This window comes from Mus caroli, unplaced genomic scaffold (genome assembly GCF_978045245.1).
Source record: "Mus caroli unplaced genomic scaffold, Mus_caroli_1 scaffold_8, whole genome shotgun sequence".
NCBI classification, from domain to species: Eukaryota; Metazoa; Chordata; class Mammalia; order Rodentia; family Muridae; genus Mus; species Mus caroli.
In genome coordinates this window covers 33,417,956-33,432,572 of record NW_028227263.1, presented here as the reverse complement: position 1 = coordinate 33,432,572, position 14,617 = coordinate 33,417,956, and the positions used below count along the sequence as shown (strand labels likewise).

The 14,617-nt window shown below is 46.6% G+C and overlaps 1 protein-coding gene across 1 annotated transcript in view; it reads left to right on the top strand.

Moving 5' to 3' along the window:
• Positions 1–14,617, top strand: part of Parva (parvin alpha) — a 163,512-nt gene that overhangs the window by 108,146 nt on the left and 40,749 nt on the right. Inside the window, exons 3-5 of the mRNA XM_021166342.2 lie at positions 7,190–7,279; positions 7,734–7,804; positions 10,212–10,314. Of these exons, the coding sequence (XP_021022001.1) occupies positions 7,190–7,279; positions 7,734–7,804; positions 10,212–10,314 (264 nt within the window). The remainder of the gene's footprint in view (positions 1–7,189; positions 7,280–7,733; positions 7,805–10,211; positions 10,315–14,617) is intronic.

The following is a 14,617-nucleotide window of genomic DNA, read 5'->3' as shown; positions in this document are numbered from 1 at the left end:
GGGTGGTTTCTGGGGCAGCAGCTCACCAGTATCAACAACCCCCTCCCCTCTTTTCTTTCACTCTTGACAACTTCAGCATGTTAGCTTCTTCAGGCAGACTTACCTCTTGGCTATAAAAGGACCATAGCAAGGTTACACATAATAATACAATGGTGGAGAGAAGAAAGGAAAAAGACTTACCTTCCATGGGACTCTTTCTTAAAGGGGGGGGGGAATTATTCCTAGAAACTCCTAGGACTATTTCCACTCAAAGCTCTGACTAGAGTTGTATCATATGGCCCCCGAGGCAGGGGTGGGGAGCACCACTACTGACTTGAAGCAATCAGGATCTCACTCTAGACCCAGGAGGGCAGGTGGATCCTAGACGAAAATGGGGGTTCTTTCAAAAGGATAAACACGGGAGGAAACCAGACGTGTCCGCTATGCTGTCATTTCTGAGAGAACCGCTTCAGCTCTAACTGCAGGAAACCACATCAGGTCCTACTGCTAATAAAAACCAGAGCAGGATTCGAATCCACCTCTTCAAGTCCCCAAGTCTGCCTCTGCTGGATGCTGGACCTCATTTCAGATGGCATTTTCTAGAAAATAAAATGAGATGAAGAAACCCCTTTTCTTGGGGTGAACTAAGGCAATCTCTGCGCCTTTGCAGCCGGCTCTTCCGCTAGTTTAGGGCTTTTATTAAGTTATGACTAATGGCGGGTGAGCGGCTAGAGACTGCACCCTCGGGCCGGGAACTTCAGCTCATTCTCTAGAGTAAACAACATCTTCAGATTCTGCGCCGCCGAGAAAATTCAATCGCGGCCCTTTGTCTTTCCGAGCTCAGGGCCTGGCAAGCAGGCTGCTGCTGGGCCCTGCTCGGGTTGAATAGAAAGGAACCTTCCAAAGCAGGGCGGGCTGTTTTGGGAAAGTGGCTGCTAATGGGGCCTCGTGGGGCGGGGGCCAGGCGCAGACTGAGCAGTTTGCATATTGGCTTTTCCAAACAACTGGCTCTGAGTCAGCGGTTAATGGAACGGGAATGGGGTTCCTGCCCAATGGTTTCTTCCAAACACCCATTTCCAATTGTAAGCATATCTCAGCCTTTCTTCTGGGGCTTGTTATGTCTCTGTGAGTGAATTGAAGAGGCAGGCCAGAGGGCGGGGTTCTGACTGTAGCTGTGTTCATCTGTAAACATTCTGAACAATGCTCTCGGAGGGGAGACCTCATTCAGACCCACCTTTAGGAGTCCCGGCTGGGACTATCATCTTTCTAGTCAGAAGGAGATATTTTAAGACCACTGTGTTTATTCTCTGGCTCTAGCTACATTTGGGGCAGAAGTGGATTTTCTTCCTTCACAAAATGCGGACTGGTCAGGAGTAGTGTCTCAGGCTTGTAATCTCAGCACCCAGAAAGCCAAGGCAAAAGGACTGATGCAGGTTTGAGGCCATCATGTGCTACATAGTGAATCTGAGAGCAGCCTGGGCTACCTGGCAAGACTCTGTCTCAAAAGAACAAAACAAACGCTACAAATTCTATCTCAGAAATGCACAATAATGCACACAGAGTCGGGCTAAAGTTCAGACTAAAGTGTAAATGACTCTTGGCCCAACACTCTCCCACCTCCCCACCCCCACCCCCACCCCCACCCCAACAACATGAAGGCCTTTTTAAAACTCCTTGGGTAAATTCTGCCTCTGCATCTAGCCTGTGCCCTAAACAGTGATCTTTGCAGCCTGAGTTATTTAATCAATGCATCATCTTAAGTAGTAGCAGCAGCTCATACATCCATGGTTCTTTCCAGGGACCAGGAACTCATTTTATCTTCTCAAGAGATCTAAGAAGTTGGCAATATTATTTTTACTCCCATCATGCAAATAAGGAAACTGAGGCACAGGAAATTAATGGGTTTGTTCAAGGTCACATAGCAGAGAAAGTGGTAGAGCCTGAGTTTGAATCTAGGCATCTAGTTCCTAAACTAAGCATGTGCTATCGGACCTCTTAGGGAATCTGATAGTAAACAGAGGACAGAGTGTCCCCTGGCTAGAGTGAGGCTCAGTTGGAAGAGTGCTTCCCAGCCTGCACAAAGCCCTGGGTTCAGTTCCTAGCACCACATAACCAAAGAGCTGATTATACATGCTTCTGATCCCAGCACCAAGAGGTAGAGGCCAAAGTTCAAGGTCACCTTTGCCTGCTGCTGTGTGAAAAACTTTTCCTGGGGAGGCGTAATACCCACATCTACTCATCCCAGATAGGAAACCCATGACAGACCAAAGTACAGATATCACCAAAACAGAGTTTGGTGAACCACTGGGTTTTATTGGGGCCATCTACAGGAATATTGCTGAAGGGTTACTTACAGGAAGAGAAGTGACTCAACGATAGCTGCACTACTAAAGCCCACCCCAGTGTGGGTGACAGCTCAAAAAGTTGGGAACCGGAAGCACACTGCACAGCCTGCAGGCCGCTCAACAGGTTGTAAAATGCCTCAGTTGGTCTAAACCTCTTCCGCGCAGCTAGTTTCACTCCTTCCAGGCAGCTGGTCTGGTCTCAGAGCCTTCTTTGAAGCTTAGCTTTCCCCTGCCGGAGGGAGTGTCTTAGTCGCTTTCTATTGCTGTGAAGAAACACCATGACCATGGCAACTCTTTTTTTTTTTAATTTTTAATATTTTTATTACATATTTTCCTCAGTTACATTTCCAATGCTATCCCAAAAGTCCCCCATAGCGCCCCCCACTTCCCTACCCACCCATTCCCATTCTTTTGGCCCTGGTATTCCCCTATATTGGGGCATATAAAGTTTGCAAGTCCAATGGGCCTCTCTTTCCAGTGATGGCCGACTAGGCCATCTTTCAATACATATGCAGCTAGAGACAAGAGCTCCGGGGTTCTGGTTAGTACATCATGTTGTTCCAACAATAGGGTTGCAGATCCCTTTAGCTCCCTGGGTACTTTCTCTAGCTTCTCCATTGGGAGCCCTGTGATACATCCAATAGCTGACTGTGAACATCCACTCCTGTGTTTGCTAGGCCCCGGCATCGTCTCACAAGAGACAGCTATATTTGGGTCCTTTCAGCAAAATCTTGCTAGTGTATGCAATGGTGTCAGCGTTTAGAAGCTGCTTATGGGATGGATCCCTGGATACGGCAGTCTCTAAATGGTCCATCCTTTCATCACAGCTACGAACTTTGTCTCTGTAACTCCTTCCCTGGGTGTTTTGTTCCCAATTCTATGAAGGGGCACAGTGTCCACACTTTGGTCTTCATTCTTCTTGAGTTTCATGCGTTTAGCAAATTGTAAGCAATATACTTTGGGCTTGCTTACAGATTCAAAGCTTTAGGCAAACATGGAACTAGAGAAGTAGCTGAGAATTCTACATCCAGATCCACAGGCAGTAGGAAGAGAGAGAGACTGGGCCTGGCTTGTGCTCTTGCTTGAAATCTAAAGCCCACCCCCACTGATGTATTTTCTCCAACATAACCATACTTAATGTCTAAGAATTCAAATATATGAGCCTATTGGAGTTATTCTTAGGCATACCACCATGGGGGGGGGGGATTCTCAGCTTTCTTTCTCTTTCTTCTTCTTCTTCTTCTTCTTCTTCTTCTTCTTCTTCTTCTTCTTCTTCTTCTTCTTCTTCTTCTTTCTCTTTTTCTTTTCCTCTTTCTTTGTTTCTTTTTCTTTTTCTTTTCTTTTCTTTCTTTCTTTTTTTGTTATTCCGGTAGGAGGGGCCTAGTGACTCTGGTCAGTTTCAGGAACTTCCTGAAGCTATTTTGAGTTGTTTCATCTTCCTGCTTAAGGAGCTTCCTGCAGTGTAGAAAACTTTGATCTCAGGGGAAAGCTGTTGTTACAAAACAGCTACATAGTAGGTCCAAGGCCTCCCTAAGTTACAGGTAGACCTTCTTCTCAAACAAAGCAAACATCTTTACCCAGCTTTCATTCTGATTTGAGGAATGTTGGAAACATATACCTATAGTATTTTCTTCAACTGGTAACAATTCTATGGTGAAATTCTAAGGGCAGCAGAAGGCAGAGCAGAGGTCTGGGAAGGCACAACGGAGTCCAATGTGTGATGAGGGACTATAAGAGAGTTGAAGTCAGGTGGATGACTGGATCAGCTCCTTTGCATTTCATAGAGCATTCTGGCTGCACAGTGGCAAGAAGGTGTGGGCAGAGAAATTCAAGAGAAAGCAGTACCTGGGTAGGAGGTGGTTCTGATGGGGACATGGAGGAGAGATCTGTGGCTTGAGCCAGGCCTGGGGGTGGGGAGTGTTGGTGAGGAGAGGCCGGACTGGGGTCCTGGTTTGGTGGGGCAGAGCCTAGAGAAGTTGCCAATCAATATGCTTGATTAAAAAGGATAAGAAGGGAAAAGAAGTCAAGAGTGCTCTCCAGATTTCAACTCAAACCATGAGGTAAACCAGGGTGCTTGGAAATAATATGTATATTTCACATGGCATTTTTGTTTGTTTTGTTTTGTTTCGAGACAGGGTTTCTCTATGTAGCCCTGGCTGTCCTGGAACTCACTTTGTAGACCAGGCTGGCCCCGAACTCAGAAATCCGCCTGCCTCTGCCTCCCGAGTGCTGGGATTAAAGGCATGCGCCACCACGCCCGGCTCACATGGCATTTTTATACAAAGCTTTCATCTTATGGACACATACACTTATGCACACACACACACATATATACAGATAGACACATATCTCATCATGTTTTAAGTATGTTTACAATTCTATGTTGGACCATATCCATAACTACCTTGGATCACATATAGCTGGTGAACACCCATGAGAAACCTTGAACAGCAGGTTGGACACCCTTGGTATAAACAATGGTTCCTCTTATTGAGTAGGAGGAAGATAGGGAGAGAGGGTTGGCTTTTGCGTGGTGGGCATGAGGATGTGGAATCTCAAATTCTGTCTTGGATGTCTAAATTTGAAATCTCAGGAGACTGGTAAAGTAAACAGATTGGTTCATCCATTGGGCCTGGCTGGGCGTTTCACATGGAGATTCTCAGTGTGTAGGCCAAAAGGATCTCCTAAAAGCAGTCAGACAATTGGATTTCCTGTGTGGGAAATGTAGCATCATGGTGCTGTGAGAGCCATAGACATCAGGAACATTTGAGACTTAAAATGTATTTGGTGCAGCTATGGAAGTGAGTGCTTCATTCATTGAGATTTAAATGACCTACAGACAGACAAGCAGAGAAGTCAGAAGTCAGGAGCCCCAGCCTTCAGAAAGCCCAGCCTTTCATCCATAGTTAAACATTTCCATTGCCTGTCAGGTCCCCAGAGTGTGTGTTTGAGGTCACCGGTATTTTTCTGCTGTTTTATGGAGAATTATACAGAAGGGCAGTTGGATAAATTTGGGGACAAGAGCTGGGTAAGGTCCCAAGGAACGTTAAAAGCCTGCTGCTCCCATGAATGAGGAGATGGCTCAGTGGGTAAGAGCACTTACTCTGTAAGTGTGAGGGTCTGAGATTGAATCCCCAGTGCCCACAGAAAGTGAGCATAGCTCTACCTGCCTGTAACCCCTGCACTGGGGATGGAAGCCTCGGGCTCAATGAGACACCTAAGCTGTCTTAAAGAAATAAGGCAGAGAGCTACAGAGGAAGACAGCCCATATTCTCTTCTGTAGACTGTATGCAAGGCATGCACACCAACATACGTACATACATACATACATACATACACTCATACAACATATATATAAGATTCAACTGGCCAGGGCTTCCTAATGTTAGTTTCCCCTTAAGCTAACACCTCCTTCTCTATCTTGGTGCCGCCGACTCATTCCCTATCTAACTACAAGTAGGGAAGTAGCCCTCTGTGCATCAGAATTCTCCAGAGTCTAGACTGCAACTAGGATGATTGAGTCAATAAAAAAATTAATACATAAGAATGAAAAACGGGCCATTGCTTTCATTAAAGGTTTCTTTGCTTTTTTGGTTTTGGTTTGGTTTGGTTTTCCAAGACAGGATTTCTCTGTGTAGTCCTGGCTGTCCTGGAACTCACTCTAGACTAGGCTGACCTTGAACTCAGAAATCTGCCTGCTTCTGCCTCCTCCCAAGTGCTGGGATTAAAGGTGTGCACCACCACTGCCTGGCTTTCATTAAGGTTGACTGCTGCCACTGGGTTAGCAATGACCAACACCCTCGGAGAAAATGACCCTTGTGAGAGGATGTGAGGTCCAGCTTTTAGGAGGAGGAACCCAGGGTTGACACAAGCGCTTCCTGCACTACTGGGCTTAGGGGTAGGAGTCTCCCCCCCCACCCCTGCCCCCGCCCAAAGTCCATGTGGGGGTGTGCACTTGAAAGAGTGGGGCGTAGGTCACTAACCCATTCTAACATTTCTTTTGCTAAATTGTACTGTAGATATCCAGTATTTGAGAAGTGAAAAGAAATTAGTTGGCAAGATGGCTCAGTGGGTAATGGTGCATGCTGCCAAGCTTGCTGACCTAAGTTTAACCCCTGTGTTCCTTATCATAGAGGGAGAGAAGTTGCTCCTACAAGTTATCCTCTGATTTCCATATCACACAAACACGAATGCACGCACACACACACACACACACACACAGACGCAGACACTTTGGAAGTTCATTTTCAGCTGAGGATACAGGACTGTAAATTGGAAGTGCCAGGACCTAGTCCCACAGTTCATAAGAGCCGAGGAGCCCTAACCAGAGTCCAGTGCCCTGGATGTTCCCACACAGCAGCTGGGGACAGAGAGGAAGGATCTTCCGAAGAATGTCTCAGGGAAGGCAGAGGATGGCACATGGAAAGGGCTTAGGAGATAACAGGCTGAAATCGACGAGCTCCTTCTTCCTGTCCACAGTGAGGAAGCACAGGGAACCCTGAAGGAAAGACGAACAGATGCCAAAGACAGAGGCCTCAGTGAGCTGCTGTGCTCAGCCTACTCCTGTTTGTTCTAGAATCTTCTCTAGGAGAAAATGGATCTTTGCATTTATGACTCCTCTCTTCTCAGGAAAGCAAGAAGGATGACAGCCAGAAAGTTGAGATTAAAGGGACAATTAGGCTGTCTTAGGAAAGCCGCGGGGGATCAATGGTATACAGGGGGCGGGAGGGGGGACGGGACTGCCAGCTGACTGAGGAAGGAGAGGCATCCCCTCAGCATCAGTGTTGGTCATGAACTTTGCAGAGTCCCCTTCCACCCCATCCGTCCTTCCCCAGCATGTGACCAGACCCTTCCTTGTCTTTCAGTATCCGAGTTCCAGGAGGAAGGAATGAACGCCATCAATCTGCCTCTTAGCCCCATCTCCTTCGAGCTGGACCCCGAGGACACTCTGCTGGGTAAATGTCCTTCTTGTCTCCGGAATAGCTTAGTGCCCACAGCTTAGGCAGCCCCACCAAACTCCTTTTCTTCTTCTTGCTCTCTTTTTAGTTTTAGGACTTTTTTCTTTAATTTTAAGAATTTATTCTTTGAGAATTCCATACATGTATATAATGAAATAGGATTGCATCCACTTCTGTTTTTTCTCTAACTCCAAATCATGTCCTCCTTCTCAACCTCATCTCTTCTCCCTTCTCTTCTTTATATATCTGATGCTGCCCACATATGCACAGCTGTGGAGCTACCCACTAGAACAGCCTTCTTGTCCCCTCTTCCTCAGTGTTTCCTTGGGGCTGAGCGCTCACAGTTACTTCTCCCCAGCCAGTTAGGCCAAAGCTGCTTTCAACCTCTGTGAGAGAAGCGTCCTTGTGCAGTAGGCGGCATTCAACACAGAGACCCTGTTTCCTTTTACAGAGGAGAATGAGGTCCGGACAATGGTCGATCCAAACTCACGCAATGACCCCAAACTTCAAGAGCTGATGAAGGTAAGAACCAGTAAGAGCAGGTTCTAGGAGACTTTCCCACAGACTTCTGGCTGTGGCAGGAGTCAGAGAAGGCACCAAACAAAGGCCATGGCAGGGAGGACAATGTCATGTCAAAGGAACTTGTAAAGTCAAAATCAGAAACAGCCCCATTCTCCAGATGAGGAGACGGAGCCTCAGGAGGCCAAGCGATTTGTTTAGTGCCTGTTTTAGAGAGATGGAATTGGTGGCTGGGAATGTGGCTCTGTTAGTAGAGTACTCTCCTAGCGTGCAAAAAGCTCTGGGTTCCATTTCCACCAGTGTGGCACATGCCTGTAATCCCAGCACTTGGGAAGTGGAGGCAGAAGAATCCAAAATCCAAGATCATACTGAGTGGCAAGGAGTTTGAGGCCAGCCTGGAATAAAGAAGGGAGTGGGGAATGGGGAAGACATATGTTGTATGTGATACTTTGACCATCATGTAGTAACTCCTCTTTTCCCCTGACCTATGTCCCCACTGTTTGTTCCCAAGCCTCACTTCAAAACAGAAAAGTGTCTTAACTAGTCCACAAGTCCACTTACAGTGTCTTTCTGCTCGAAGCCTGTCTGTAGTTTTCTATCAAGTGCAGAGCCCTCAGCAAGTAGTTGAGTCTTTGCTCTGGCTCTCTCTTCAGCCTCAGATAATCTTTGTAGTGACACAGGGACAGCTGGCCTCTGGCTGCAGCACTCCCTCTCCCTAGGCCTTTGCTTAGGCAGCTCCATCCATTTGGATTGCCTTTGGCTTCCTGCACACCACGTCCTTCAAGAAGGCCTTTCTAATGGCCATTGCTGTGACACAGCCTCTCTGTAGAGCAATGGCCCCTTGGCTTTAGCTCTTGAGTGCTGTGCTGCCCCCACTCTCTCCTAGCTTTCTAGCAGTGAACTTTTGGGGGTTAGAGACGTTCCTTTCTTTGGAACCATCATATCCCCAATGTCTAGCCCAGCATGCTATGGCTATGAAATCCTAGTCTTCACAACAGACCTTCTCATCTTCTCTTCAGAGACTCCTCAAAAGCAAGGCTTTAGGGGAACATCTATTCGTTTCTGCTTGCTTCTGTGTGCTCTCTGCCTGGGTAGGACCTGGTGATGATTACTCTTGATTGTCAACTTGATGCAATTTAGAACTTGATGCAAACACATCTCTGAGCATGCCTGTAAGCAATTATCTAAGTTAGGTTAATTTAGGAAGACCCACTGTGGGTGTGGGCAGCACTGTTCTGGGAGCTGAGGTCCCAGACAAAATACAAAGGAGAAGAAAGCAAGCTGAACACCAGCATCCATCTTGCTGTGTTTCCTGACTGTGGGTACAACATAACTAGCTGACAGGAACTACCTTACCGAGTACCATAAAGGGAGAGTGTTTGATATGCTAAGAAGATCTGTCTTCCATGGAGTATTTGGCCCTTGTCATAGGCAATTCTTTTCATTTACCTAACTCAGGGAGTACTTTGGTCCACAGTGTTAGAGATCAAAAACCAGAGGCTCAAAGAACTAACTAGCTTGCCTCCGACTCACAGGTGACAGAGATGAGCGTGCACAAGTTCCGAGTTGACAAGAGTGTGTACATGCACAGGGCTGTGAGTCAAGCACAGTTCGTAGAGGGCCAGGCACACTTATGTCATGGACATCAGAGGGGTGCAGACACATGTGCATACAGTTGTAGATGACAGTGATACACACATAAGTCAGTAGGTGAGGCTTGGGGTTTGACCTGTTTGCATGACTCTAGAGTCTATACTCTTGCCTGGTATGAAGCCTTTCCCTTTGGAGGAAGGCCTGGTAGGGACAGGGAAGGTCATCAGAGTCACTAGTACTGCCCACACTAGAAGGGCTAACCCCTCATGTCTTAGTTAGGGTTTCTATTGCTGTCATAAAATACCATGATCATAAACCACTTGGGGAAGCAAGGGTTTATTTTAGCTTAGAGTTGGTGGTCCAACACTGAGGGAAGTCGGGACAGGAATTCAAACAAGGCAGGAACTTGGAGGCAAGAACTGATGGAGAACCACTGCTCATTGGCTTGCTCCTCAAGGCTTGGTCAGCCTGCTTTCTTATAGAACCCAGGACCACTAGCCTAGAGGTGTCACCCCCATAATGAACCTGGCCCTTTCCAAGTCAATCACTAATTGAGAAAATATCCTATAGGCTTCTCACAGCCTATAGGAGGCACTTTCTCAATTGAGCTTCCCTGTCAGATGACTCTAGCTTGTATCCAGTCGACCACAAACTAGCTGGAGCACCCTGCAAATGCACAGGGGTACTGGGGCTCACATCTAGCGTTTGCACACTGGTCCCATGCCTGCTCTGCCGATTTTAATTACCTAGCATAAGAAAGCTAGTTTCCAAACAGATGTGTAGCAGCTCTTCTCTGACTCCCACACTGTCTCTGCAGGTGCTCATTGACTGGATCAATGATGTATTGGTGGGAGAAAGAATCATCGTGAAGGACCTCGCTGAAGATCTCTATGATGGCCAAGTCCTACAGAAGCTCTTCGGTAGGAAAGGGGAGGACCTGGGGATGATGGCTGGCTCTTGGCTGAGAGGCAGTCCTAGGTCACAGTGCCCCACCCGAGAGAGGTGGACAGAGTGCGATGGAAACATGGGCATTTTAACTGCCTTCTGGGGGTACTGCCTTATGTGATGGAATGGTTGGGGGAGTCTTTTGGAAACCCGTTGTTCTGATCCCTGGCCATCCAGGGTCATCAGCTAGGTTGATGAGAAGCCCCCGCCCTAGGGATACAAACCACACCTCACCCTCCAGAAACTGCTTTCATGGCCTCACACACAAGCTTGAGTAGCCTCTTGTGTTTTTAGACTTTTGTGGCTGGAGTATGTGTGTACGTGTAGGTACACGCGCGTGCACACACACATACACACACACACACACACACAGAGCTGTTCCTATGTGCATCCCCCCATCTGTCCATGTGGGAATCTAGGGCCAATGGGAAGGAAAGGAGAGTTCTGTATTGATTTTGGTAGATAATGAATGAAATAGGTTTCCTTCCTCATCTTCTTTGTCTCAGGCCCACACCAGACTAAGGTTCTAATTCAGTGTCTAGCTGTCTTTCAGCCACCTCTGCATGGGTACACATGGGACTGAGTATACCCTTCTAGATAGGCACTGTCCCTCGCTGCCAGCAACCCCAGTACAGTGTTGCCAAGACATCCTTGCTCAGAGATCTCTCCTCAGTCTACTTGGCTACTTCGCTATTTTTCAGTCACCTTTCTGCACTTGTCTGAAGAGTTGCAAAGCTCCTGAGCTTTCATTCATTCGTCTCATCCTATCTCTTCTGCTCTGTCGCCTGCTAGCTGCGACACCTCTGGTTAAATCACAGGTCCAGTCCACTCTCATCTAAAACTCGCAGATCTCTTGCTGATCACCATCCAGACCACTTAGCACAGCCCTCGGGACATTGGATGCTCCTCCCAACCCCCACAGCTGTCTGTAGCTTCTCCACCAGACACCTCTACACATGTGGCTCACATGACAGGGCATGACAGATGAAGTAAGTGGCTGTGCTGGCTGTTGTTTTTTCCGTTTCTATGTCCAGCCCAGTACATTATTTCTTATGTCTGTCTCTACGGCCCTTCCTCCACCATCTACCAAGACATGCCATTACTGTTCATCCTCTGGACTCGGGGCGCTCCCTTTTACACTCTATGCATTATGGTTACATGTAAAAGACAGGGCTATGTATTTCTACATGCCTTCCTCATCTTATGTGTTGGTTGTAGGTAAGCACATGTGGCTCACCAACATGAAATCAGGAAGTAGGTCTTATTTATTTTTTTCTAGGTTTCTCCGGCCCTGTCAGGCTGCTCTGCACATCACCTAGCACTTAATCAATGTATATTAGGTAAATGAATGAATGGCTGATGTAAAATCTAGTAATTTCTTGGAAGCTAAACTGATTTGGTACTCAAACATCAATATTAATGAGTATTAATATTTAAAGGTTGTAAATGCTAGCTGAATGCAAAATGGGAAGGTTTTGGCGCATGTAATCATGGAGAAGATATGAGCTTCACTGAGTGTGTCCCTGGTGGCTGCAGCTGCTGGGCCTCCAGCACGACTGACTTCTAATCAGACTCAGAAGCTGCCTCAAAACGTTCTACGCTAGGCTCTTGGAGCAAGGACAGAACGTGACCACAGAGTCATCTTGCCTCCAGGGAAGGGTTACAAAAGAGCCTGACATCACATCTGTGTAGCTCCAGATCAGGCCTCCTGTATGCATAGGTCAGATGATTTGAGATGTCCATCTTCATGTCCCAAAGGTGAATCACAACAGAAGTTATGCTCCTCATGTGAACTTCAGTTTAGCCCTCTGTAGGTGTAAGGTTGAGCACACACATTCCAAACCTTAGGCAAGATCCCCAAGGTTGAAAGAATCAGTGTGCAGCATAATGAATGTCATAGAGGCCCCTGGGACAGACCAGCTTAGAGACAGGTGTGAATGATCCGGTGACCTTAAGCTCCCCTCTAGTCTTTTGTCTTCTTTCTTCCCTAGCCTGGTTTTTTCAAAGAGCATTTGGTGCTACCTGCATCTGCTACCAATGCGAGCCACTCCCTCCCTCCCACTTCCCCATTTTTCCATTGACTCTCCCTGCTGCTGACACCTGATGCTATCTTCTCCCAAGGCTCTGCTTCTTCCAACCATGGTTGGAGTTTCTCAGTGTATTAGTTAGTTTTCCGATTGCTGTAACCAAGTACCTGGTAAGAAATAGCTTAAAGGAAGAAGAGTTTGTTCTTGCTCACAGTTGGGGGGAATGCAGCCCATCATAGCAGGGGAGACACGGCAGCAGGAGATGAGACAGCTGGGCAATTGCATAATACACAGTCAGGTAGCAGAGAGAGATGAAGATTAACCAGAGACTCATCATCCGTCTTCCGACTTCCTGGGTGGTGCTCCCACCCATTCCTGCGGTTTCAACCATTGATGCTACAATAATGGCACTCACGTTTAACTGTCTTCAAAGGGATTCATTCCACTTGAATACCCCTCAGCTGCCTTACCACCAGCCTGACCCAAACAGGCTGTTTCCCTTGGTTATCCCCACCAAAGGCATTCCATTTCCACCCCAATGGTGGGTTCATTGTGCACAGTTCAGATGAAATTCAGTCATCTAGATTGCTCACTTGCCTTCATCTCCAAAAGTCCTGGCAACTGTATTCCCATCTACTGTATATCATATTCATCCCATCTCTCAACATGCATGCAAAGCCTCATGAAAGAATTTGGCAAAGACAGCTGGGTAGGGTTCACTCTCTACATTATGCTACAGCTACCTTGGCTTAGAACAGCGGTTCTCAACCTGTGGGTCCTGGCTTTTTTGAGGTCAAACAACCCTTCCACCGGGGTTGCCTAAGACAATCAGATATTTACATTATGATTCCTAACAGTACAAAAATAACAGTTATGAAGAAGCAGTGAAAATAATTTTATGGTTTGAGGGGTCACCACAACATGAGGCACTGTTGGGTCAGGGCATTAGGAAGATTGAGACCCATAGCTTAGAACTTCTTGCTTACTCTTGGCTTCTTCGGTTCCATCTTTTGCTCCTGTACATCATTTCTTGCCTCAGTATCATGCTGGAGATATTCCATATCTTTCTACAGCTCACTAGTCTGCTCAACACTTAAATGAACCCACAGGACATTTGTCACTTTCTTTCTAAACTTTGTGAATTAGAAATAATTTTAGGCTTTGAGTCACAAAGTTTGTACAAGGGATTTCCCAGTATTGTTCACCTACACTCCTGTATGTTCACAGTTGACCCAACCATCTCTCCAATACCAAAACGGAAAGAATAACCTTAAAAAGCTCTTTAACCAAATTACAGGCCTCTTTTGGCTACACTACTTTGTTTTACATTGTTTTCTAGGTTTATTTATTTTTTCATCTTATGTATGGATTTTGCCTGTGTATGTGAATGCATTCCAGATGCATATCTGTTGCCTGAGGATGCCAGGAGAGGGCACTGGATCTTTCGAGCTGAAGTTAGAATGGTTGTGGGCTACCATGTGGATTCTGGGAACTGAACCCAAGTCCTCTGCAAGAGCAACAAGTGCTCTTAACTGCTGAGCCATCTCTCCAGCCCCCAAGGATGCATTACTTTCTAACATGATGCTCAATTTCAGCATCCCAGCTTGCACGCTACTTTAGCTGGCAAGTCTCCTTTGCTCTTGAGTCCACAGTGGTTTCTCTGTCCTTCCTTGTCTTTCATGAGGCTGTGCGTCTGAAGAATACTGGTAGGAAGTTTTGTAGGATGATGAATACAGGAATACTACTACACAGTTTGGGGAGCCACTCCCCCAAGTGATCCATCCTTCTCAGTGCCTGCTAGGGAGCACTTGTAGTCACTGTGACTTGTCACGGGGCCGGGGGTGGGGGGAATGCGTGCTCTCAAATGACTTACGGTGGTCTCTGTCAACTCTCTTCACTATAGCATTACCACTTTTCCTCCTTGTGATTAATTTCTTCAGGGAGAAATACCTTGAGACCATGGAGATATCTTCCTCTCTTAACTCTCTCTCAGAGTCTAGCAGTAGACTGACTGTGCTTTAATCAATGCAGTTGTGTGCAAAGGGTAAATCTGCTTTTCCTTCCTTCTCTACGTTTATTCACTGGAATTCTCTCACAAGGATGAGCTGTAACTTCCTTCTGATTATCAGTTTATTCAGCTATTTAAATATATCAATGTGGACAAAAGATTTTGTACATTGGCTGCTGGGAACTCTCTACCATTGGCTCCTGCAATCTTTTGCTATGCAGCTGTTGTTTTATTGATATGTCC